We start from the raw sequence: 13,472 nt of genomic DNA, 5'->3' as shown, positions 1-13,472 counted from the left end.
AGAGGAGCAAGCAAAGCTCACCCAGGCTTGTACCCCTTTTGCTAAGCTGGTTTAGGATTAACATCTGAATGCTGTGTTTGTGGTTAGTCCAAATGTAGTCGTATCTTGATTCTCAAATGCCTTGTGACTCGAATGTTTTGGCTCCCGAATGCCGCGAACCCGGAAGTGAGTGTTTTGGTTTGCAAACATTTTTTGGAAGCCAGATGTCCTCCGCAGCTTCCGAATGAGTGCAGGAAGCTCCCGCAGCAATCGGAAGCCGCGCCTTGGTTTTCAAACGTTTTCTGAAGTCGAACGGATTTCTGGAACGGATTCTGTTCAAGAACCAAGGTACGACTGTACTGTTGTAAAATTCCAGATTTTTCTGGGTTCTTGTTTTCACCCACTGCCGAGTACTGAAAATTCTGGTCTTCAGGGGCTTCAGTTCTACAAACAGCCTTCTGTTGTTGGATATTGGCTGCTGATCTTGACTGCATTTTTGTAAATTTTTAGACAAAAAAAGTCTTGCATTATGATGTACAGTGCTTCCTTTTTGAGTTACAGTGGTGCCTCGCAAGACGAAATTAATTCGTTCCGCGAGTTTTGTCGTCTTGCGATTTTTTTCGTCCTGCGAAGCACGTGCCGGAAACGTTTTGGAAAAGCTTCAAAAATCACCAAAGTCTTCAAAAACCTCAAAAAGGCTACCACACCGCGTGCTATGAGTTGCTCCTCGAAGTCAAGTCGCAACTGTATTAACGGTGTTAAGAAAAAGGAAACAAACTTGCAAGACGTTTCCGTCTTGCGAAGCAAGCCCATAGGGAAAATCGTCTTGCGAAGCAGCTCAAAAAACAAAAAACCCTTTCGTTTTGCGAGTTTTCCGTCTTGCGAGGCATTCGTCTTGCGATGTACCATTGTACTCTAAAATAATTTCAGAAACCAAGGGATCTCTTGAGAAACTGTCTCATCGTTTTTGCCTAGCACACTGACTCAGGTGTAGCTTCCTTCTTCCTCTCTCAAGCCCATGAGGAAGAGAAGCTTCCAGTTTTAAAGCAACCACTGTTTCCCTTGGTATCCAAACATGAGGAGTTGTGATCAGAGAGCAAGATAGACTTGTTCTTACTTGCTGTAGTTTAAACAAATCTTTGTTTCCAGCATTGGGGTGTCAAAGGGAACTGTGTTTAGTTTAAAACTGGAAGCTTCTCTTCATAGGCTCGGAAGGTGAAGAGAGGAAACACACAAACCCAAGGCTCATGCAGGCTTGGTCACACAGTGGGAAACCACAGTTTCCTGTTGTGTGTGAACCAGGCTGCTGATTTTTCAGGCACAGTGGTTTCTTACAAAAATAAACCCATATCTTTAAAAGTCACTTAAGCAGTTCTGAGATTCAAAGGTTGCTGCAATGAAAACAGAGTAGAATGGGATTGGTAACTTGTTTTTGTAGCTTTTTGCAAACTCTCCATGCTGACTTGCATGTCTCCTATCTTTTACCACCAACTTTTAGTGGCTAACACAGTACTATTCGCAGATGGAGTACATGTGTGCAACTCCAATGGTGTTACAGACAAAATTAGGTGGGTTCTGGTGCCTGACAACCTCCTCCAAAAAGAGTTTGGGTGGGCTTCTTGTGCTGCACAGGCGAGTCAGAAGTTGTCTGACCTTGAAATAAAATGTAGTTTCTGTTTGCCACAGCCATTAAGCAGGCAGCTTAACAGTGCTAAATCTTTTCACTTCTTTTAGATGTGGTAGTTGGAAGCAACAAGAGTAATACAATTTGCCCAGGTAGGTGGATGCATTTGTGATTTTTTTTTTTCTTAACCCCCCCACCACCACCATCCTAATTTGAAATGAGGTATACATATGGAAAGACCCTTTCCTAGGAATCTTAGATTGACAACTTTATCTTCCTCCTGGGGGAATGGGGCATTCTAGAGACATCACCCTAAAAAATGGGGAAATCGTGTTCCCAATTGACAGCAAGAAGGCTGCATTCAGCCATCACTGCCACTGGTCTGCCAAAGCATGAAGGATCTGGAATGAGCCATGCGCTTGTGTGGTTCTCTCATGCCTCTGGCAGAATAGCAAACATCTTGTTTTGTCCAACTGCAGCGCGGTGCGGATAGAGAGAGGTTTTTCTATTTCTCTCATAATACTAGAACTAAAGTGCTTTAATGAAGCTGAGAGATACAGGACACACAAAAGGAAGTACCTATTCACACAGCAAATAACTCAACTGTGGAGTTTACTACCACAAACTAGCAATGGCTGGTGATTTGGATGTCTTAAAATGGGATTAGCAACTAGCCACGGTGGCTGTATTATCTTCAGTATTAGAGGTAGCATGCTTTGGAATTTCAGCAGCTGGGGATCATGAGCGGGTGCTGTTGTATGTTTCACACAGGCATCTAGTTGGCCATTGTGAAAACAGGATACTGGACTAGATGAGACTTTGATCTGATCCAACAAGGCTATTCTTTTATACGTTTATGTCTGAACTGGGAAACCAGGATTGCAAGTGTGTCCTTGGCTCCTTCCAAATCCTCCACGATGTGGAGGGCTGAAGAATGTGACATACAAATGCATTGCGTGAATGGTTGTGTGAAATCATCCACTTTGTGAATACAGCCACTCTGCGCACAGGCTTTTCACAAATCTCTAAGCTTTTGGTGTGCCGTGGCCACAGGCAAGACCAGCTACCAAGGGATTTTAGAGAACTTTCAGAAACACTCCTGGACATTTAAGGACAGGGGTCAGCAAACTTTTTCAGCAGGGGACCGGTCTACTGTCCCTCAGACCTTGTGGGGGGCCAGACTATATTTTTGGGGGACAGGGGAGGAGAACGAATTCCTATGCCCCCAAATAACCCAGAGATGCATTTTAAATAAAAGGACACATCCTACTCATGTGAAAACACACCGATTCCTGGACCGTCCGCGGGCCAGATTGAGACGGCGATTGGGCCGCATCTGGCCCCCAGGCCTTAGTTTGCCTACCCATGTTTAAGGAGGTACATGCATCTTCTGTAGCAACAGCTGACTGATTTGATACAGTTACTGATGATTTTTTCCGCAAGTTTTTTTGTTTGTTTGTTATTACATTTTTATTAACTTTAGTAAATCTGAGCCTCCTTAAGAATCAGAGAGGCTGGGTACAAAAGATTTTAAATAAAAACAATGCTAGACCTAGGATCCCAGCTTGTGCTTAGAGAACTCTGCTCCATGGCAAAGGTTTTGGATCTCAAGCTTGCTTGACATAAATGTCTGGCTTGGGGAAAGTCTTACTCCTAGGCGAACACTATTTTTGTCGTGACTTTGGCATTTGCAGGGTTCATTGTATCTAACTGGGTTTTGTTCCTTTGGCAGACAACTACCAAACAGCACAGCTGCTTGCCTTAATTTTGGAGCTGCTCACCTTTTGTGTGGAACACCACACATATCACATCAAGAACTATATTATGAACAAGGATTTGCTGAGAAGAGTGTTGGTCTTGATGAATTCAAAACACACCTTTTTGGCACTGTGTAAGTAGCAGGTCAATTTTCATTTTCTAAGCTGGCTCCTAGACCAGCTTTCCTCAACTTGGTGCACACCAGTTGTTGGACTCTTGGATTCCCATCAGCTCCAGTCAGCATGGTTGGCGTTGATGGGAGTTGTAGTCCAATATCATCTGGACAACACCAGGTTTGGGAAGGCTGTCCTAGACATCATAGTTTGCTGCTGGTCAGTAAACTGGACTACTCCTTTCAGCTTGTGTAAACAGATGCAGGTAGTGTGAGGACTAGAAAGGACCCTCTTAAAATGCTTGTTAAGAGTTCGGTTGGGCCCTTATACCTCTAATATGCTTAAGACTAACACAGGAACACCACAGGGATGCGTACTCAGTCCACTCCTTTATATTCTCTACACGTATGATTGTGTCGCTACTCACCCTAGTAATAGGGTTGTCAAATTTGCAGATGACACAACTGTGATTGGGCTCATCCCTGAAAGGGAGGGTGAAACGGATTATAGAGATGAGGTGGAGCGGCTGACAGAGTGGTGCAGAGCTAACAACTTGCTCATAAATACAAGGAAGACAAAGGAACTTGTGGTGGACTTCAGGAGACAGAAGAGCAACGTCCAACCACTTTTGATTGATGGGGTCTGTGTGGAGAGGGTAACAACGTTCAGATTTTTGGGCATTGAATTACAAGAGGATCTGTCCTGGAGTGTCAACACAAGGGGGCTTGTGAAGAAGGCGCAGCAGAGACTGTACTTTTGAGAATTCTAAGGAAAAACCATCTTCTGCAGAAACTGCTGCTTGCCTTCTATCACTGTGCCATTGAGAGCGTGCTCACTTATGGCTTATGTGTGTGGTACGGAAGCTGTACTACCCGGGACAGGATGGGGTTGTGCAGGGTTGTTAAGGCAGCAGAGAGCATTGTTGGCTGCCCACTCTCCACCTTAGAGCAGATTTATGCCACAAGGTGCCATAGGAAGGCATTGGACATAGTAAAAGATCCATCGCATCCTGGTCACCGTCTCTTCGAGCTCCTGCCGTCGGGACGGAGATACAGGACGATGAAGACAAGAACGAGCCGTCTTAAGAACAGCTTCTTCTCCAGAGCGATCTCGGCCTTGAATGGGAAGCCCGGACTTTGAAAGTCATCTAATCTCCCTTGCTGTATTATACTGTATTGTTTAATTAGTGTTTTTACGGTGCAGTCAAGTAATTTCATTGTCCCCGAAGGAGGCAATGACAATAAAGATATTATTATTATTATTATTATTATTATTATTATTATTATTATTATTATTTATTATTATTATTGCAGGTGCTCTTCGTTTCATGAGGAGGATAATCGGCCTAAAGGATGAGTTTTATAACCGTTATATCACCAAAGGAAACCTGTTTGAGCCCGTCATAAATGCTCTTTTGGATAATGGAACTAGGTACAATCTTCTGAATTCAGCAGTCATTGAACTTTTTGAATTCATCAGAGTGGTAAGTTGTGCTTTCAATTCCAAGAAACCTTTTAGGCATGTGTGAGCTTTAGATCTTGCTACTGAACGCTGGAAATAACTTTTTATGTGTTGTGGGCATCCATCTGTCTTGGGAGACTGTGGAGGAGTGAGCCTTTGGGGGTGAGGTCAAACTGTTGGCAGCTTGCAGATGACAGTGGCTGGTTGTACTGCTACAGATGGACCATGGTTTTTCTTCACTCTGCGCTCTTCCCAGCGGTCATTCCTCCTTTGGTCATTGCTATGGATACATGACCAGATGGCCTGTCTCCAGGTGCTGCAGTCTTCTGCAAGGGATTCCCACACAGGAAAGTTGATGTCACCAGCCTTCATGTCATGTTTGCAGACATCTTGTAGCATAGAGTTGATCTGCCAATGGGCCTGGTGCCTGAAGTCAGCTCCCTGTAGAGCAGGTCCTTGGGGATCCTGCCATCTTCAAGGATGTGTTGTGTAAAAAACACACACACACACCCTGCGTTGCAGCAATATAGGGGAATGGACCATTACTACTAGAGTATCACATGGAAAGGACTGAATCTTGAGTCTATTCCCTATTCTCTCTCCCTCCCCTGCCGGCCTTTCCTTTGAGCAGCTGTGTCCAGCCCTTCCTGTTCCAGGGGGTTTTCCTGGTTTGGCCATGTGTGACTTGCCACTCACTAGAGGGTGATGCAACACTCTGCATGGGGAGCATGGCAAGTGGTTTTGTTAAACCCTGCATGCGAGCCACAGACGTGTTCTCATATTTTGTTCAGACTCTTTAAAAGTGTCTTGACAGGCCTGCGTAAATGCCTTGGAGAAGCCTTCCCCAGCCTGACCCCTTCCAGATGTTTTGGACTCCCAGCTTCCATCACCCCTGACCATTGGCCATGCTGGCTGGTGTTAGTGTAATCCAAAGCTGTGGAAGGGCACCAAGTTGGGGAAGGCTGTCCCAGCGCTTTACTAGCTGTGCTATTCAGAACAAGAGTATGGGGCAGTCTTCTGCTAGAAGAAGTGTCTGCGTTAGCTGCAGAGAAACTCTCAAGTGTGTGCTGTTGCTCAGAACGTTTTGACTTCTACACCTACCACCAGCTGCCAAAAGAGAGGAGCAGCTGAACAGGGTAGTTGACTCAAAATTCCCATAATGGAAGCCAGGTTTCTAGTGCGCTCTATGACTAGAACGCTCTCCTTCCTTCCCTGCTGTGCATCTTGAGCTCCACAGTGATTTTCCAGGAATTCGTATACAAAACACATCATAGAACACTTCACCCGTTTCAATGCAAAAGGATGTTAACCGGGCTTGTAAAGCTAGTTTCATTTAGTGATTTTGAGTCAGTGATTTTTCCCCCAGAGTATGTTAGTAATTTCAAGCTAAAAGGTGGTGTTCAACTGTGGTTTGCATAGATCAGACCCATTGAAATTAAATTGCTCTGGGTAAACGTAGTTGAGTGTTGCTGTTTCTGAGTATCAGCAATGATCATAATGTTCACACTATATTTTTTTCCAGCCTGTTATGCAAACATCACAAACGGGAAAAAGGGGCAGCTTGAGGCAGTAGGGTGGCTAATTCAAAATCATTCTTCACACCCACAGAGATCCAAATAGAACTGATTTGAAAAATCTGTGTTAGAAATAGTATGGCTTCTGCCCCTACAGGCGTTGCAGCCGTGACTGATGTGCCACGGTTGTGTCAGTAGGCGGCAGAGAGGAACAGGCTATGTCTACGCTCAGTGTTCTGCAACCTGTGAGCACTCAGAATGATTAATAGCCTGACAGGTGTACTAATGAAAATAAAAGAAATAGTATTGCTTATTTGAATTTAAATCTCACTCTTCTCTCATAGGTGTATTGACTTTAAAAAAAGTCTTTTAACCCATTACTTGCTTCTCTTCAAATTTCTGGGAAATTGAGGGAGCTCAGTCTTACAGAAAGCCATGAGGCTGTTTCTTTTTTCTTCAGCCTACAAGGGATATCCCCAGAGTCTATAAAACACATAGTACAGCTTTCAAGCTTGGAAGAGCACCACTTATACTAAGAGTTCTGCCACAATCTTATCCCTGTTTGGCAGGAAGCAAACTGGCTGTCACATGGAGATGAATACAGTAGCTGCTTTAGTTTGATTCCATTTTTGTAAGTGCTGCACCAAAGGCTTGTGTGAATTAGTAGAGGAAAATAATTTGGAAGGGGGCAGGTGTTTTGACTCTTAACTCTTACCACCCCCATGTCATAATTGTATTTCTGTATACAGCCGTACTGTTTGTGGCTACAGAGTTCTCTGCATGTCTTTGGCCTGTTAGCTCAGGAAGCACACAAGCATATGAGTGAATCGTCTGGAATTCCTCGTGTACGTTGTCAGAGGGTATTACTTCAGTAAAATATTCCTGAGGAGACAGGCTGCTCAATCACGAAACCCAAGTTTCAAGCTTAAATCACTTTTACCCTTTTGCTGTGAAGGGGAAAGTTAGCATTTAACTGCAGTGATGGGCTGAGATTGAGATCTGCTTTCTTATCCAGCTTGGTAACGCTAGCCTTTGTTTTGTGTTAACGCAGGAAGATATCAAATCACTTACTGCACATATAGTTGAAAACTTTTATAAGGCACTTGAATCCATTGAATATGTTCAGACGTTTAAAGGACTGAAGACAAAATATGAGCAAGAGAAAGACAGACAAAGCCAGAAACTGAACAGGTATCCCTCTTGATCCTAAATGTCAAACTGAAAGCATCTTTGTACGGCCTTTCTAGGTTTCATGAAATGTTCCTGCCTTGCTTGTCCAGTTAATGATACTGTCAAATGTGCCAGCCTTTCTTACAAAGAATGCACAGTATATAACAATAGAGTGTTTTACCTGGTCAGGACTTTTTGTATTTAGTACATTTCTCTCTCCACTTTACAACTCCAAGACTTCTGGATCTCAGCATTTTGTTTCTTGGTTTGCTTTGAAAAGCATGTTGCTTAATTTCAAAACAGGTGAGGTAACTAGAATTAGGCCACAGTTAAGGGACGCGGGTGGCGCTGTGGGTTAAACCACAGAGCCTAGGACTTGCCGATCAGAAGGTTGGCAGTTCGAATCCCCGCGTTGGGGTGAGCTCCCATTGCTCGGTCCCTACTCCTGCCAACCTAGCAGTTTGAAAGCACATCAAAGTGCAAGTAGATAAATAGGTACCACTCCGGCGGGAAGGTAAACAGCGTTTCCGTGCGCTGCTCTGGTTTGCCAGAAGCGGCTTAGTCATGCTGGCCACATGACCCGGAAGCTGTACACCGGCTCCCTCGGCCAATAAAGCGAGATGAGCGTCGCAACCCCAGAGTCGGCCACGACTGGACCTAATGGTCAGGGGTCCCTTTACCTTTACATATCTGGAAGGAAATTTTATGTTGCTTGGATCTCTGAGACTCTGACTTGGTAAGGCATCCTGAAAGCTGAAGGGCAGCAAATAGATTGTTTTAATGCATTAATACAATATATCCAGGGGTGAGGGGGAATCCCCCCCTTTAGGGAAATTCTCATGCTGGGATTTTGACATGGTGAGAGGAACAGAGATTAGTTGAGCCAACAAGTAGGTTGGTGCAGAGCAGCCCATAATTCCTGAAGGTGTTAGAAGACCCTGAAAGACTAGTTGGCTGCTGTGGAAGTTCAGATGGCCCACAATCCTATAAAAGGCTGCCCTAAGCTCCTTAGAAGGTACGCGGGTGGCGCTGTGGGTGAAACCACAGAGCCCAGGACTTGCTGATCAGAAGGTCAGCAATTTGATTCCTCGCGACGGGGTGAGCTCCCGTTGCTCAGTCCCTGCTCCTGCCAACCTAGCAGTTCAAAAGCATGTCAAAGTGCAAGTAGATAAATAGGTACAGCTCAGGCAGGAAGGTAAATGGCGTTTCTGTGCGCTGCTCTGGTTTGCCAGAAGTGGCTTAGTCATGCTGGCCACATGACCCAGAAGCTGTACGCTGGCTCCCTCGGCCAATAAAGCGAGATGAGTGCTGCAACCCCAGAGTCGGCCACCTTTACCTTTACCTTTAAGCTCCTTAGAGGAAGACCGGGATGCTGGCCTTAACTAACTACTCTCAAGGTTGTTTTCTGCTAACTTCTCCATACCGTACCAACCATGCATGGTCTAGCTTTGTCATCTTATATAGGGTACCTCCCCCCGCATGTCAGATTTTGAGCGTTTTTGTGTGTGTATTTTACAGTGTCCCATCTATACTGCGTAGCAACAGGTTCCGTAGAGATGCTAGGACCTTGGAGGATGATGAGGAAATGTGGTTCAATGAAGATGAAGAGGAGGAGGGTGAAGCAGTTGTACCCCCTGTAGAAAAATCGAAGTCAGAGGACGATTTTCCAGATAGTTATGAGAAATTCATGGAAACAAAAAAAGGTATTCACCCATTTTTGCCATGCTTCCCGCAGTTGGAAGCACCATTTGAAGAAGTAGTTCAGTTGAGCTGCTGTATGCACCTCGGCTTATATAGATTATTTATCTTAATGGCAATGCTAAACAAAAAATGTTTTTCTCCAATAGCAAAAGAGAGTGAAGACAAAGAGAATCTCCCCAAAAGAACTTCAGCAGGTGGTTTCAAATTCACATTTTCCCACTCCGCCAGTGCAACTAATGGAGCAAATAGTACAAACAGTAAATCTGTAGCAGCTCAGACGTCGCCAGCAAGTTCAAATGGTTCTTCTTCTAAGAATGCCAATTTGACTGCAGCGGTCACAGCCACAAAGGTGAGCCAACTGGTATCATTGATGATGGTGAGAAAGCCCCTTCAAATGTATAAACCTGTTCTTAAAGCCCAGAGGCTAGACCTTCCTCACTGTACTTACCTACGAGGTAAAGCTGGTGGGACATAGTGGGCTTCCCCAGTGTCAAGACTCTTACAACACAGCATTGTTTTGGTCTGCAGTTCGCTACAGCTTGACCCTGGCAGGAGTATAAATGTGACAAAACTTTGCTGATTAGGATGGGCATTTTGCTGAGAGCTGACATTGGGATTCATGAGCTTATGGCTCTTTAGTGTTGGGGTGGTACTTTTAATACTGCTTTTGAATGTTAGTCAGTTGAAATACAGTGGTGCCCCGCAAGACGAATGCCTCGCAAGACGGAAAACCCGCTAGATGAAAGGGTTTTCCGTTTTGGAGGTGCTTCGCAAAACAAATTTCCTATGGGCTTGCTTCGCAAGACGAAAATGTCTTGCGAGTTCCTGCGGGTTTTTTTCCTTCCCCCCCTCCTTTTTCCCAAGCCGCTTATCAGCTGATGCTAAGCCGCTTAACAGCTGATCCGCTAAGCCGCTTATCAGCTGAGCTGCTAATCAGCTAAGCCGCTAATAGCGCTAAGCCGCTAATGGGCTTGCTTCGCAAGACGAAAAAACCGCAAGATGAAGAGACTCGCGGAACGGATTCTTTTCGTCTTGCGAGGCACCACTGTATCTGGTAGTCAGCCAGGGTAATACATTTAAAATTAATCCAGTGACAGTATTATCCATGTCATGTTAAGGAACTCCAGTGGCATTTTTAGGGCTCAGATTTTTCCATAGAGGCCACAGAAATTCTGGCTTGTGTCAAAAATATATGAAAATCTGCTGGAAACCACAGGAGGGGAGGGTGTGCTTGCAGAAGTGAGATGCTGTGGGAAATGGGATGCGGGACTAGATGGGCCACTGACCTGATCCCACAGGGCTCTTTGTATGCACTTAAATGGATCATTTCCACTAGTTTGAATGTCTTGACCAGGGACTGCATCTCATAATGCTGTTTTCCAGGTTACGTGGGACATTTGAGCAGCCAGCCCAAAACGGCTTTTGTTTGCAGGGCTTAATGCTTATTTGAACTCTTCCTGCTTCAGGCACGCTTTGAACACAGCAGATCTGAATTGCAAAAGGCATCAGTTTATCTTTTTGCTGTTTAATAATGACTTCTGATTATTACTCATGACAATTGGGGGCTGCATCTGTGGTCAGGCTCCATAACACATGAAAAGAGCCAAACGTCCATGTAGCTTAGCCTCTTGTTTACCACAGTTGTCAGTCAGATGCTGCCCAAAAGCCAAATGCAGCATAGAATCATAGAATCATAGAGTTGGAAGAGACCACAAGGGCCATCGAGTCCAACCCCCTGCCAAGCAGGAAACACCATCAGAGCACTCCTGACATATGGTTGTCAAGCCTCTGCTTAAAGACCTCCAAAGGAGGAGACTCCACCACACTCCTTGGCAGCAAATTCCACTGTCAAACAGCTCTTACTGTCAGGAAGTTCTTCCTAATGTTTAGGTGGAATCTTCTTTCTTGTAGTTTGGATCCATTGCTCCGTGTCCGCTTCTCTGGAGCAGCAGAAAACAACCTTTCTCCCTCCTCTATGTGACATCCTTTTATATATTTGAACATGGCTATCATATCACCCCTTAACCTCCTCTTCTCCAGGCTAAACATGCCCAGCTCCCTTAGCCGTTCCTCAAGCAGTAGTCCTTCCTTGTTGTTTGCCCAAACCATCTGGTTGTGAGAGAGTCATCACCTCAGCATGGAGATGCCATTTAACTATCATAGTTAATAGCCATTGATAAGGTCTCATCTTGCAGCAGCATATTCCATAAGATAGAAACATACCATTGTTGTCTTTAAGGACTTTCCCCCTATCTGCTTGCAGAGTAATTAGTTATCCTCACTCTCTGAAATTATGGCAGATATATACATGGGGTATACATGTCTTCATATGAAATGTAATCTTTGCTCTTGTCGGAGGCAGTGGCTACATCAGGCAACCCCAAGTGATGCTCTTAGTTTTCCCTGCATATGCTGGCAGCTAGTGGGGGCGTCATTCTGCAACAAGATGGTTCTCAAGAATTCTTTTCAATCTGAGCCTTTTCTTTGCCTTCAACAGGGAAGTTTAGTCGGCCTTGTGGATTATCCAGATGATGAGGAAGAAGATGAAGAGGAGGAAACATCCCCAAGGAAAAGACCTCGTCTTGGCTCTTAAGAATATTGAGACAAACTCTTATTGAGGGTGCTCAAATGCTGTGACTGAACTAAATAGTCTGACAGAAAGCTTTCTCCCTGGAAAATACACGAGAATGCAAGGAGTAGCAAAAGAAACTCGACTAGAAGGGTTTAGTTCTGAGAACACCAGGCTTCCAAAGAACCTAATCTCTTTCTAGTCAGCGAGTCTGCCATTCGGGCTGTTAAAAATTAAACTGAAATGGTGGGTTACTAATCAGCGCCTGGATGACAGGTTGCCAGCAAAAAGAACACCTCGGGCTCTGTGAGGGGATGGGACAAGTAACTTTTTTGATATTGCAGGGTTTCCCCAAGCTAGAAGAAAATTGTAAGGCTTCAGTTGCAAACCTAGTAACATGACTTTGTAACGGTGCTGTCCATTGTGGTTTTTTTTAAGCAGTTGCCTCTTTTAAATGATTCTCTTTCCATAAAAAAAAAAGAATTCAAAAGTTGGGGACCACTACTTGCACAGTCAGCCAAAACACAGAGGGTATCACCACCCTGCTATGTAGTGCATGTTGAGTGGCAAATTGATTTCTTCCCCCTCCCCCACCTCTAGTTTTTGGGAGGAAAAAAGAAGCTTGGTTCAAAATTGAAGATGACTACAAGAAGCTGTTCAGGAAGGCTGGTACCCAAGGCTCATCAGCTTACAGTAAAATATATAGAAAACATCACTAAGCCCTAGTGCTTGGAAGCAGCATCTGAGTTGCAACTACCAGTAGCATCTTACGGGAAGCCAGGTCAAATGGAGTCGCTCCCTGCTAGCTTCAGCATTTTTTCCCCTTGAGAAATCTGCATTTCACATTTGCAAGAGTAAAAGAGAGAGAGTACTGTGAAATGCCGGAAGGTTTGGGGGCATAGTCATTTTTAACCAAGAATGATTGGGAGGTGGAGTCAACGCGCAGCACCTTGAACCTGGGAGTGGGGGGATAGTACAAAGGCTGCTTCTTAACACATTCCATGTATTTAAGCAAATTTCAAAAAAAAAAAAAAGTACATTAGGTAAATTGATTGAGGCAACCATTTTGAGACCTTTTTTATTTTGAGAGCAAGTGAACTGTAAATATTTTAATGTTAGTTTGGCCATATATGATCTGAGATCATGCAGAAGAAAGAATTCCCCAAACTACAAATTGCATTAAGAGTGATAATGAACTTATGAAACCAGCAGCAATTCACCATATAGATCACTCTTGCAATGTGTTAGGGTCCATTTCTCCTGGAACAGTTACTGACACAGTTTCCCTGTTTTGGAGATTTTGTAGTTAATTTTAATTTTAGCTATTGTTTGCAAAAGATGGGCTGACTGTGTAGATATGAAGTATAGTTTTTCCATGAAACAGAAGTTTATTTTGTATTGAAAAAGAAAACCACTGTACTTGTTTTACACCATTTGTATACATGTGGTGATATTAATGCTGAACTGTAAAATTCAGGAATTAAAATGTGACCCTGTAATTCCATAATTATTGGTTTTGTTTGGTTTGTTGTAAATGGTAAGTTAATTCAGATTTTGAAATGTGGCCATTTTAGAGGATTTTA

At 44.0% G+C, this 13,472-nt stretch overlaps 1 protein-coding gene across 2 annotated transcripts in view; it reads left to right on the top strand.

Moving 5' to 3' along the window:
• Positions 1-13,396, top strand: part of PPP4R3B (protein phosphatase 4 regulatory subunit 3B) — a 31,910-nt gene extending 18,514 nt beyond the window's left edge. For both annotated transcript variants that reach the window (XM_081188519.1, XM_081188520.1), the window contains exons 10-16: positions 1,714-1,755; positions 3,336-3,494; positions 4,788-4,957; positions 7,501-7,640; positions 9,138-9,322; positions 9,467-9,669; positions 11,818-13,396. In XM_081188519.1, coding sequence (XP_081044645.1) covers positions 1,714-1,755; positions 3,336-3,494; positions 4,788-4,957; positions 7,501-7,640; positions 9,138-9,322; positions 9,467-9,669; positions 11,818-11,913 — 995 coding nt within the window. In that variant the 3' untranslated portion in view covers positions 11,914-13,396. The remainder of the gene's footprint in view (positions 1-1,713; positions 1,756-3,335; positions 3,495-4,787; positions 4,958-7,500; positions 7,641-9,137; positions 9,323-9,466; positions 9,670-11,817) is intronic.
• The last annotated feature ends 76 nt before the right edge of the window (positions 13,397-13,472 follow it).

The sequence above is a fragment of the Podarcis bocagei genome (genome assembly GCF_964188305.1).
Source record: "Podarcis bocagei genome assembly, chromosome: 3".
NCBI lineage: Eukaryota > Metazoa > Chordata > Lepidosauria > Squamata > Lacertidae > Podarcis > Podarcis bocagei.
Note: the sequence above shows the minus strand (reverse complement) of the source record. Positions and strands in the feature narration are given on the sequence as shown.